This window comes from Capricornis sumatraensis, chromosome 3 (assembly GCF_032405125.1).
Source record: "Capricornis sumatraensis isolate serow.1 chromosome 3, serow.2, whole genome shotgun sequence".
Taxonomy (NCBI): domain Eukaryota; kingdom Metazoa; phylum Chordata; class Mammalia; order Artiodactyla; family Bovidae; genus Capricornis; species Capricornis sumatraensis.
Genome location: NC_091071.1, coordinates 58,131,178 through 58,144,105, shown reverse-complemented (window position 1 = coordinate 58,144,105; position 12,928 = coordinate 58,131,178). Strand labels below are relative to the sequence as shown.

The window sequence follows — 12,928 nt, the reverse complement described above, 5'->3', positions numbered from 1 at the left end:
GTGGGATACATAAAGCCCCAGCTTTCTGGCCAAAGAACCAAAAGGGGGAGCCCCCCAAAACTGAAGAGTACTGAGACAGTTATGGAGAGGGAGGGGCTTGGGAAATGATCCCATGGAAATATTTATGAACTGCTGGGCTCACTCCTGGGTATGGTGACTCTGACACTAAAAAGTATAAGATAGACTTTGAAAACCAAACTATGGTACAAATCACTGCCCTGATCTCACACTGGTCACTGAATAGTATACACATGGGATAGACCTGAAAGGCACTATAAATGCCTTTGGAAACCAACCCTCAGAAGACTAGTCAGAATTTGCAGCCTAAGTCAAGTTAGGTTGACTGCTGCCAGAACAAAAAAATAGCATCATTTTTCATATGATCTTAAAGACCCAAAGTCTTAGGACATAATATTCGAAATGTCCAGGATATACGAAAAAACTATTCTGCATATGAAGAACCAGGAAAATCTCAGTTTGTATGGGGAAAAAAAAATCAGATGACACAAATGTTGAAATTATCCAACAATGACTTTAGGCAGTTTTCTAAAAATTCTCCAAAAAGTAAATGGTGAACACCCTTGAAATGAAGCAGATGATAGAAAGACTCCAAGAAACTCAAAATATCATAAAGAATCAAGAGAAAAATCTTAATTTAAAAAATTATAATAACTGAAAATTTAAAATACACTGGATGAGTTCAGCAGCAAAATGGAGATAACAAGGAAGAAGTCAATAAACCTGAAGGAATACAAATAGAAATTATCCAGCCTAAAGAATAGAGGAAGACTGGAGGAAAATGAGCAGAACCTCTGGGACCTATGGGAAATACCAAAAGATCTAAACTTCATATAACTATATACTCACAAGAAAAGCGAATGTGTTATAAAAGTAAATATTTGAAAAAATAACTGCTGAAAGTTTCCCAAATTTGAGAAAAGGTATAAACTTACAGATCCAAGAAGTTAGGTTAACCCTGAACAGTATAAACCCAAAGAAATCAACGTCTAAATATACTGTAATCAAACTGCTAAAAACTAGAGACAAAGAAAAAATTATTGAGAGCAGCCAGAGAAATCTGATGCGTTACTCACAGGAGAACAGTGACAACCAATTTCCCATGAGAAACAGTGAGGACAGAAATAAAGGAAATCGCATAAAGGAATTCTATATCCAGTGAAAATGTCCTGCAGGAGTGAAGCTGAGTAAAGACATTTTTATATGGAAGAAAACTGATAGAACTGGCTGCCAGCAGAACTGCTCTAAGTGTAAAGGAAGTTCTTCGGACACAAGGAAAATGATACCAGAAGGAAGCCTAGAACATCAGGAAAGAAGGTGGAACAATAGAAATTATAAACATCTGTATAAACACAGGAGGCCATTTTTCTCCTCTTGAGCTATCTAGACATATTTAATGTTTGAAACAGACATTAATGGTTGAAAGAGAAAATACAGCACTGTCTTATGGAAAGATATGTATCACACAGACACATACATGGATGTGTTTGTGTGTGTGTATACACTCATGTTCACAAGGGTGAGAGAGAAAGACGGAGAGATACATTCCAATAATGCAAGAGAAAGCTAGGAAATAGGACACAGGGATGAAAAAGAGAGGGAGCAAATATAAAACAAATAAAATAAAGGTGCTAGATGCAAACATAATAATTACAACAAATTTAAATAATCTAAGCATACTAATCAAAAGACAAAGACTGACAGAATGGATAGAAAACCAACACCAACCTGAAAACTAATTGTACTATGTCTAGAGGAAATTCATTTAAAACATAATGATACAGATATGTTTGAAGAAAAGAATAGAAAAAGATATACCTTGCAAACACTGACCAAAAGAAAACTGGAGTAGCTATATTAACACAAAACAAAACAGACTTAGAAAAGAGAAAAAGTACCAAAGATAGAGAGGAACATTACATCATTGGGTCAATTTGACCAATAAAACATAACAATATTAAATGCATACACACAAAATAGCATCCCGTTTGACTTCATGGAACGAAACAGACAGACTGAAAAGAGAAATAGAAAAATTTACAATATTTGGAAACGTAAACACTTTTCTCACAGTGATCAGTAGACGTAGTAGACAAAAGGCTAACAAGAATCAACTAATCTACTTGACATTTAAAGAACATTGCATCCAACAATACCACAATACATATTTCCCAAGGACACACGAAACATTCACCAAGATAGATCATATCCTGGGTCTTATGATAAATCTTCACAAATTAAAACACTAAAATCATACAAATTATATTCTTGGACTATAATGGAATTTAGAATAAAAATTAATAACATAAGAACAGAAAAACCTCCAAACAGCACCAGATTTAACAATGCAATCCTAAATAATGCATGAGTCACAGAGGTAGTCTAAATGGAAATTATAAAACATTTTGAACTGAAGAAAAACCAAAATAAAACCTTTCAAAATGTGTGAAATGCAACTAGAGTCATTCTTAGATGCAGAGCAACTGGAACTCTTAACTGTTGCTAGTGCAACAGTGAACAGTCATTTTGGAAACAGTTTGGCAGTTTTTTTATAAAGTTCAACATACCCTTACCATTTAACCCAATAATCCTATTCATAGACATTTACCCTAAAGAAATGAAAACTTATATTTACACAAAAACCTATACATAAATGTTTATAATAGCTCTACCTATGATTGCCAAAAGCTAGAAACAACCCAAATATCCTTTAAGACATAAATGGACAAGCAAATGGTAATACATCCAAGTAATAAAACACTTAGCAACAAAATGGAATGGACTACTGATACATGCAGAAACTTAGATAAATCTCAAAGATATTTTGCTGTGTGAAAGAGGCCAATGTCCAAAAGTTACATACTCTATCATTCCATGCACACTACAATCTCAAAAAAACAAAAGCAGAGCACTGAAAAACAGATTAGTGATCGCCAGAGGTTAAGGGTGGGAGAGGCTTGTAATCATAAAGGAACAGGATGAGCTGAATTGAGTTTTTTGTTTGTTTTGAAGTTATGGAACTGTTCTGTATCCTGATTGTGTTGGTGCTTACACAAATTTAAATATGTGTTAAAATTCAAAGAACTACATACTGAAATAAAAGATCAAATTTTATCATTAATTTAAAAAATAAAATTAATACAAACAAAGGAACATTTTTATAAGTTCACATTTAATATGTAAGGCACTATGCAGTCCATGGAATTCCCCAGGCCAGAATACTAGAGTGGGTATCCTTTCCCTTCTCCAGCAGATCTTCCCAATCCAGGGGTAGAACAAGGGTCTCCTGCATCGCAAGCGGATTCTTTACCAACTGAGCTAACAGGGAAGCCCATGCAGGGCACAAACGTCCCCAAATAGGATTTCAATATCTAGGTAACATCAAGGCTAGTCTGACCACAAGTGAGAACCAGAAAGAGAGCAGTATACTCACCACTGCTTACTCCTCTACAGTTTCCATTGCTAGAATCCATCGGAAAGTCTGAAAGGAGATGACAGAGTGCAGTGAGAGTCATACTATTCATTATTATTTCAAGAATTCTCATACTAAAGTCTAATTCAGTCACAAGCTGATTTGGATTTGGATAACAACCCAGGTGTCTCAAGGAGATGGATTCTTATTAGCGTCATGAGGTTGACACTATCTTCTGTAGGTCAAATAAGGACAAGATGCATTCTTTCATGTGATTTTCATGTGATTGAAAGCTGATATACTCTTGAATCCTCATCAACTGTGGATACATTTTTGGATTTAATAAACAAAGTTTTTGAGTTTCATGAAAATTTCCAACAAGTAAGCATATACTAGGTACTCACCCAACACTTTTCATGACGGCTACAGTAACTAAATACACCCTTTCAATAACAGATGTATCACACTTTACTGGAATACATTTTAATTCTTAGTCCTTAAGGAAAATGTGCAGAAAGTGTTCCTGTGCTCCTGGTTAAGTGCACACTAAACGGGTGTTTAGCAGTAAGGAAGTCTACCATTAAGGGACTACTCAAGCCAGTGCAATTAATAGACATAATAATAATTGGAAATTTGCCATTGACTCTTTTTAAGATCCCCAAATCCCAGAAAATGGTAACATGATTAATGGTAATGAAAATGGTGATTATGTTAAGTTCTTCTTTGTTCTAGTTAAGAAAGCAGCCTCTGATGAATAATACTGACTCCCTCACAAAGCATTATGCGGTACATAATTATATGTTCTTATTGACACTTAACTCAGTACACTTACACCAGCATTTTCCATTTGCATTAATACCTTGTGTTAAATGAGTTTAATGCCTCTGTTTATCCTAGTAGAAAATAATGTTCTTCCTCTGTCCTTTTCCTTCATAGGTCATATCATGAATAAATGAAACCAGAAGGTATAACACCATTTTAGAACAATAACACTCAAAACTACAATTAACGGATTACTTTCCCAGGCTTGGTAATCATCAGCTGGTATTTTAAAATCTATATCCTAGGGAGTTCCCTGGTGACCTAGTGGTTAGGATTCTGGGCTTTCATTCCTGTAGTCAGAGCTCAACCCCTGGTGGGAGAACTGATATCCTGCAAGCTGTGCGGTGTGGCCAAAAACGAAAAAGAAAAAAATAAGAAAAGGACATCCCTGGTGGTCCAGTGGTTGAGAGTCCGCCTGCCAATGCAGAGGGACAAGGGTTCAATCCCTGGTCCAGAAAGATTCCACACGCTGTGGGGCAACTAAGCCTGTGCCCCATAACTACTGGAGTGGACATGCTCAAGAGTCCACGCGCTGCACCTACTGAGCTGGTGCGCCCAGAGCCCACGCTCCAAAATAAAAGAGACCACTGCAGTGAGAGGCCCAGGCACTGCGACTACAGAGCAGTCTCCTTGGACACAACTAAAGAAAGCCCACATGCAGCAGCAGAGACCTAGTACAGCCAAAAATTAACAATAAACAAAAAATAAGGAAAAGGCTATATCCTAGGAAAATATGCACATGATTTATCCAAAGATGATCTCTCTGTAAATTAAAAAAGTATACTGACCCACATGTAAAGTAATTGTTTAATGTCAACAGGTTCAAACAGAACTGAAAAAATTCTTCTCTTGGAAAATGAAAACCCCTTTAAAGCAGCTGATCCTAGGAGTTTGGTTTTCTTCTTTTATTCTTATTCATAGGAAAATGTTTCTACACTTTTTTAAAGTGCTTAGACATCAGCTATTAGAATTACAGAAGAGAAAGCCAAAGTTTTCTGATTATAAATAATCCAAAAAGATCCTGTTTTCAGAAAGTTGAACTTAGGAATTCTAACCAATTATCCTAAGGTAAAAGAGCAGGTATTACTAGCAGGTTTTAATGCCCCACCTACTTCAATCCCTGGGTTGGTAAGATCCCCTAGAAAAGGGAAAGGCTACCCACTCCAGTATTTTGGCCTGGAGAATTCCATGGACTGGACAGTCCATGGGGTTGCAAAGAGGCAGACACAACTGAGCAACTTTTCTATTTAGAAAGCCCTCTCTTCTTTTCCCAGCTCCTTCTTAGAACTCTTCAAGTTTTAAGTAGGTGTCATAGAGGTTTCCAGGAGAAGAGTTCTAAGAAGGAGCTGGGAAAAGAAGAGAGGGTTTTCCAAATAGAAAATAGCACATGCCAGAGTCTGGGGTGAGAAACGAAAGCACTCGTGGAGTGGAGGGACCTACAAGTCTTCCAGTGGGGCTAACAGAGCAGAGTAAGTAGGCAGAAAGGAAACTAAGGGGTAAGAAGGCATAAGATCATGAAGGCTAGCGGCAGATACCAGAAAATTTTAAACAACAGATTTGTATTTCAGAATGATCACCCTATTGGAACATGGAGCAAGCCAATTATCATTCTAGCTCCACAATCTATGGAAGAAATGGTGAGGTCCAAACAAAGAAAGTAGCATTAGGGAAAAAGGGGAGGGAACTGTATTCAGAGTTGACCTAAAGCACCTGATACCAACTGAATGTGGGGGATAAAGAAAAGGTAGAAGCAAGGCTGCCTTCAGACCTGGAATATGGGTGGGTGTGCCCCTTAACAATATAGAAAATACTAGAAGAGAACTGATCTATGAAGGTAAGGAAATGAGGAGTTCACTCTGGGGCCTGCAGAGACCGAGGAGCTCAGGGATAGACAGGAGAGTACAGAATGTATGTTCTCTCCTGTCTCAGAAGTGCAGAGAAGTATCTCTCATCCCTTGGAATTCATTGTCCAGAGTTGCCTTCTATTCTCTAAAGCCACATATAAATCAAAATACAATGAAAACAAAAGGGTTACTGTAACTGAAATCTGATGGTCAAAGTGAAAGTCGCTCAGTTGTGTCTGCCTCTTTGCAACCCCATGGACTATCCAGTCCATGGAATTCTCCAGGCCAAAATACTGGAGTGGGTAGCCTTTCCCTTTTCTAGGGGATATTCCCAACCCAGGGATTGAACCCAGGTCTCCTGTATTGCAGGCAGATTCTTCATAGCCCATCCCTTCTCCAGTGGATCTTCCCGACCCATGAATTGAACCAGGGTCTCCTGCTTCACAAGAGATTCTTTACCAACTGAGCTATCAGGGAAGCCCTCGGATGGTCAAAAGACACCGATTCTCTGTACAGTTAACATCACCTGTTTCTTCATAAGAGAGGAAGTATAACTTAGAACAGGTCCTGGTTTGAATCTTCTATTAATAGTTTTATGGACTTGGTTCACTTAGCTTCTCTATATCCCTCAGCTTCCCTTTCTGCAGAGAGGAGTAATAGTACCTACCAAGTAGTTATTATGAGAATTAAAGAAATTAACATGCATCGCATACTAAGCAGCACATGCCACCTACTAAGTGTTGTTGGTTCTTCTTCTCTGGCCAGTAATGATTCCTGGTCTGAGAGTGATGTCTTCCCAGTCACACCGCTGTCGTTTTACCCTTTATCATTCACTTCACATAGCTATTTCTTTTGCTCTTCACAGTCTCTATGTTAATGCCACACAACTTGCTCAAGGTATAACTTTTTTTTTTTTGCTGCACGGTGCAGCATATGGGATCTTCGTTCCCTAACCAGGGATCGAACCCACACCCACTGCAGTAGAAGCACTTAGTCTTTAACCACTGGACGACCAGGGGAAGTCCCTCAAAGTATAACATTAATGGCAAATCTTGGATTCCAACTAAGGGCCAAAACTCTAAAACTGGTTTTCTTTAAACTAAAGACATATGGCCAATTTTTAATCATTCAAAACTCTCTATCTATATGGTGGTAATTGGTCTCCTCTTTCCATACACCTAGTAGGAGAAAGGACAGATATAACTTAGCCAATTTTGCTATGTGTAGCAAGCCACTATTTAGAGTTTTGTGGAAACAAGATAGAAAAGAATTATTAATATACAATTTGGAGACTACCTAAGATCCCATTACCACAGATAACTGTGTTAGCTATACACATAATTTAGTAACATTGTATTCTAGGGTACTCCTTCCTACCCCCATCCAGAGTGCCTTTCAAAACTTCACACAATGAAGTCTTACCCTAAAATTTCCATTTCCCCTTTCCATTCCATTTTCCTCCTCATATCACACTAAATAATTCTCCCTTCTTGCTATTTGGCCCCTCAAATATTTGTAGACCAGGGCTAAAGAAAAGGCTGCCTGTTCCCCAGAAAGTGGAGAAATGATTAAACAGCAGTGCATGCATGTGAAAGTTGGCGCAGCTCTGCCAGGCGAGAGAGGGCAGGGAGAAATGTGTTGTGCAAGAGCTGGGTGACAACAAAAAGCAGCAGTGACTGAGGAGCAATTATAAAGCCCTGGGCATGGCAACCCAGGGGGCAGCATAATTGCTGTGAAATATCATACCATACATTTTCTTAAACACTCAATGTCTACATGTCTGAGCTAAACTGTTTGTAATTAACAGACATCCATCAAGCTCATTCTTTATTCCTATTGCTCCCAAAGGGATTTGTTCTTGAGCCCAAGGTCCAGGTCAATTTGTGTAAAATGAAATACTAAGTTTATATTCAGAAGAAATAAGATTGGCCTACGCAGGGCGTTCTCAGTGTGAAGCTTGTTTCCCAGAGTTGAACTGACAAAAGCTCTAAGCTCTATCTGCCTTTACCAACAGACTAGGTTTGTCCAAAGAAACAAAAAAATAAATTTTAATACCAATGATAATAATGGTAAAATAGCAATAGCAACAGCAGCAATTTGTTGAGGACTAACTATGCATGAGATACTACAGATGCTGTTTAACTCCATCTTCACCATCTCTGTGGGATGTAGGCAGTATGTTCCCATGTCACAGATTAGAAAACTCTGCATTGGAGAGGCTATACAACTGCCCTATAGTAATAGCTGATATGAGGCAGAGTCAAGATTCAACATCTGATCTTTCCCATTCCACACTCATACCCTTTATTCATCACACAATATTAAATATTTGACTATTAACTGGCTGAATGACTAAATTGAACTGAATTCACAGATAAAGCAGGTGTACATGCAGTCACAGGTCTACAATAAATACAAAATGTAGAAAAAGAATAAATTTAATGTGAATTTATTAGTAATCATCAAGAGGATATGATATTTTCTGTATAAAAACATGCTTGCCCTTAATACTTCAAAACAAAAAGTAGACTGAAGCAAAATCCCATTCAATAAAATTCTGCTTTGTAAAATGTCCTTAAACTTGTTGGTGGAGTCATAATATCCTACAAGGGAACAAATTTGTGTAAATGGTAGGATTTGAAAATCCTCCTGACATTGAAGGTACGTAAACGGTGGTTCTATTTTATTCAGGGAGACCTCATTTTTATATTCTGTTAGATTCTAGGCATAAGACATCGGAACTCTGTTTATACTTAGAGGAAGGGGAAAAAAAAAAAACCCTGCTTCATGAACTATCATATCCCACTGAAGCAAGGCGCATATTGCATTGTAAATTAAACTGGCCACATGTGGTAGTTCTTAAGTAATTCCAGGTGCCTGAGAGTTTGACCCAGCATAGGGAATGTAATTTTCAGCAAGCTGCAGCCTTGGAAGCCAGGGGACCCTTCAGGCTAGAATCCACCACTCCATTCCCTCCCCCCTCCCCCTTCAGCTCCCTCCTGCCACCACAGTCTCTGATTCACACTGGGGGACACGGTAAGGGGAAGGGAGAACGTCACTAACAAACGGTTCCAACTGCCACCTACCCCTACTTCTTTTTCTAGCAGGGGCAACTGTCAGCAAAGCACATTATAGCCTTTTAAAGCAGTTTAGTAATCCGGGCCCATGGACTGACAAATTGTTTCCATGCATGTCTTATTTGAGGGCTTCAATGAGGCAATTGTTCTACATTTGGTCCACGATGATGGGTAACTCAGGGACACTTGAGGAAACTGCTTCCTATCCATACTGACCATGGCTTTTGAGAGCCACTAACTTTGCCAAACCTCTCTCAGTTGAGGTCCATCTCTAGGAGAGGTTTCAGAGAAGAAGGAGGAATGCATTTCAGCGTGAACTGTGGCCACCGCATTCCTAGCCCTTGGCCTGAGAGGAGTGTCTGCATTTAACTGATCTAAGTGCCTGATAGACCAGGGCAGCTCTCTCCCAGCATCTGCTCAGCCTGTAACATTAATGAGTATAAAAGCTCAGGTGCTCTTTTAGCCCAAAGATAAATAAGAAATACATTTCTTTGTGATTTGTTTAATCAGTTGTTGGTTGATTATTAAAATCAAGACAACAATAGGTGTAGTCAAAGGTGATAAAGTGAGGTGACCATCAAAAAAGTCGAAATCTTTCTGTTCAGCTTGGTTTTGCAGCTATTTGTACAGGTACTTCCCCCCCGCACCCCCGCCGTAGTCCTCTATGTTAAGTGGGTCACTGTGCACAGAAAACATTTTTTCCAAATCAATTCCTTGACCAAGAACTGTTCACCTAAGAATGGACTGACGGCATGAGCTTAGGCTGAGCAAGTTGGGAGGCAAAAGAAGAAGAAGTTGATGCCCAAGAAATGAACAGAGAAGGAGGTATAAAGTCATCACACCTAAGGGCAGAGATGATCTGGGGAGGGTGTGAAAGAGGACCAGACATAAAAGACTGGGTTTATTTAAAGTATACGAAGGGTGACATTTTCGGGTTTTGGGTAATTGGTAGGAATGACATTGAGTTAGAATTAAATGGACCATAATGAACTAGGTTTAGCTGGACTCTTACGAGTTATGACTATCCTAATTAGACCAAACACTAGTGAGAAAGCAACTCGTGATTGATTCCACTGAACACAGAACTGTAATAAAGTTTTACAGTAGGGGAAGAGCGAAATGAATCTGTGGTTGATGCACACAGAGAAAGGTACTGAAGACAAATTGTTTGCAGGGCATAAGAGTGGGATAAGGGGTGAGATTAAAAACAACATTACATGAGTGTACGATGATAACATGCCTTAAATATAATTCCTTTCATCCATATGTCATTTACAAAATGACTTGAAGGCATGTGGGAATGTGAAAAGAGCCCAGCAATTTCACTTCACCAGCTCTGTGGCTGGAGCAAGTCTCAGAAACTAATTAGCAGTGCATACCAATGTTTCACAGCTATTTCAGTCTGGAATGGAAGGACAATTTATCTCATTGAAAGGAGGGGGAAATTTAAGGTGAAGGTAATTGCTCAAATTGGATGTTGAGCAAACACATACCACTAAGATCTGTGGCTTGGGGTAAGGTTACTGAAATTATCTTGGCATTTTTAATGATAAGAAGAAAACAGTGCTTCAGTTTTCCGTTTTCACCATACAGTCTTTACAAGTAGCTAAACACGAGGGATACAGAAAACTGACGGCTGAGAACGCAAAAAAGTTCAGTGATTATAAACAAATAAAGGGAAGAAAAGAGCACCCTATATGTGGCTACTAGGACGTGTAAAGAGTGGAAGTGAAGGGGCAGTGTTGAGCAGAAGTGCGATGGGAGTGGAATGAACTTGAGTGTTTTAGAAAGACAGATCGCCTGTAAGAATAGACTGCATCGGTTTAGAAGGGAGGTGAAAAGAGAGAAAAAAGGCACGGTGTTCGATAGAGGCGTAATTAAGACAGAGATTAAGCGAAGTGATCCGACTCCACAGAACCAGAGTAAATAGGAGAAACAAGGACTCCAAGAAGTGAGTGGTTAGAAGGCAGGGAAGTGGGGGCAGTCTGGGCAGTGTCGCACTCACCGGCTCCGTCGGCAGTGACGATGGCCTCCGGAGAGATGCACACGCCGCGGTCATAAACTGGCAGCTCCTCGCAGGCCAGGCTTTCCGGCCACGAGTGGCGGTACTTGATGAGGATGGGCTCACAGCCCTGCCGGGCCCGCTCGCACACAGACTTGCAGGGCTTGATGGGCTCGTGCTGGAAGTCAATGGTGCAGATGGGCGCGTACATAGCACAGAGGAAGAAGAGCAGATCCGGGCTGCAGTGGGTGCCCAGCAGACCTTCGAACTGCTCGATGGCCAGGATGGCGTTGGCCTGGGTGCTGTGGTGCAGGTGGTTGGGCATCTTAGTCATGTTCCAGGGCAGGGGCTTGCACAGGGGGATGCGGACGGGCTCACAGGCGGCCGCCCGTGCTCCGGGCCCGCGGAGCAGGCAGAGCGCAGCCAGGGCGAGCAGCCCGGCCGGCAGCAGCAGCATCCCTCCCCGGCTCCCGCAGACCATGATCTCGGCAGGACGGGGCAGGGTGCAGCAGTGCGGAGAACCCCGAGGCCCGCTCCTCCGTCTCCTCCTCCCCCGCTGGAAGTGGACACAGTGATATGGGAGCTTCTCCTCCCCCGGCAATCTTACAGCTTCCTTGGATCAAATTCCCTCAATGGGGTCCCAAAAGCTGCGCCGAGCGCCAGCCGCCGCCGCCCCTGCCGCTCCTGCCTCTCCGGCGGCTCTTTCCCGAGGTCTAAGCCTTCCGGGGCCGCGGCATCTATTTAATTCCTCGCTCGCTCTGGCAGAAGCGTCCGACTTCGCAGATGAGACGAAAACAAGAGGAACCGAGGGAGGAAAAAAAAAAGTAGAATTCAGCTGAGGTAGTTGGAGCTCTGGGGTGTCACGTCCCCTGGATTACAGAAAAGTGCTAAAAGCAGCATGAAAGTCTCCTAAGTGAGGAGGAGGACGGGGGGTGAAGGAGTGGGGAACGAGAGGGCAAAGACTCCTAAGGGAGGACTAGGGTGCAGTGAGAGTTTGCAAGTCTGGTAGGCTGAGCAAAAAGACCCAGCTGCGGGTCTTTGGTGTGAGCCTCGGCTGCTGCAGCGACCGCCGCTGACAGGAGGGGACCCGTCCGAGGAGCCGCGACGGGAGGTCTGCGCCTCGGATCCGCTGCTCTCCGCTTTCCTACCTCCAGGAGCGAGAGGCAGCCCCGCCCCCGTGCGGTCCCAGACCTCCAAGCGCCCGCTCCCCTTCCCGGGAAGGGGTCTGTGGTTTGGAGGCGGAGGAAGGAGAAGCCTGCAAAAGCAGAGAGGATGCGATAACCCGAGACAGAGGGGACTTGAGACGACCCACACCGGGGAGCACCGCACCCCCCTATCCCCGGCTCCAAACGAGAGCCCCCAGCCTCTCACTGAAGAGCCCACCCCAAATCTCCACGAAGGAGTGCCCCCAGTTCCCTACTTGGGAACCCACCCGAGCCCCCCGCTCCCAGGAGGTATTTCCTTTAAGCAACCTCTAGCCTCGCCTCTGTGATTACCGGCTCTGCAGGAAGAACTGAGGGGAAAGACTTAAGCAACGTCACTTGAAAAATGTCCAAGTCGCAGAAAACAGGGACTCCTGCAGCGATGATGGAGCCTTATCAATCCAGAACTCCTGACTGCGGAGGTCTGCATTTTTAATAACTAGGTGGTGGCGGGGTGTGGGGGACCGGGTTAGGGGGTGTGGGGGTGTGGGCGGAAATCGCCTTTCATAAAAAGAAAAGAAACGCTGTACATAATTACAAATAGGCCACGA

The 12,928-nt window shown here is 42.0% G+C and overlaps 1 protein-coding gene across 1 annotated transcript in view; it reads right to left on the bottom strand.

The window, feature by feature from the left end:
• FRZB (frizzled related protein) overlaps positions 1 to 12,644 on the bottom strand; it is a 33,543-nt gene extending 20,899 nt beyond the window's left edge. Inside the window, exons 1-3 of the mRNA XM_068968109.1 lie at positions 12,608 to 12,644; positions 11,179 to 11,950; positions 3,452 to 3,499 (exon numbers count right to left, since the gene is read on the bottom strand). Coding sequence (XP_068824210.1) covers positions 3,452 to 3,499; positions 11,179 to 11,656 — 526 coding nt within the window. The 5' untranslated portion in view covers positions 11,657 to 11,950; positions 12,608 to 12,644. The remainder of the gene's footprint in view (positions 1 to 3,451; positions 3,500 to 11,178; positions 11,951 to 12,607) is intronic.
• Between the last annotated feature and the right edge of the window lie 284 nt (positions 12,645 to 12,928).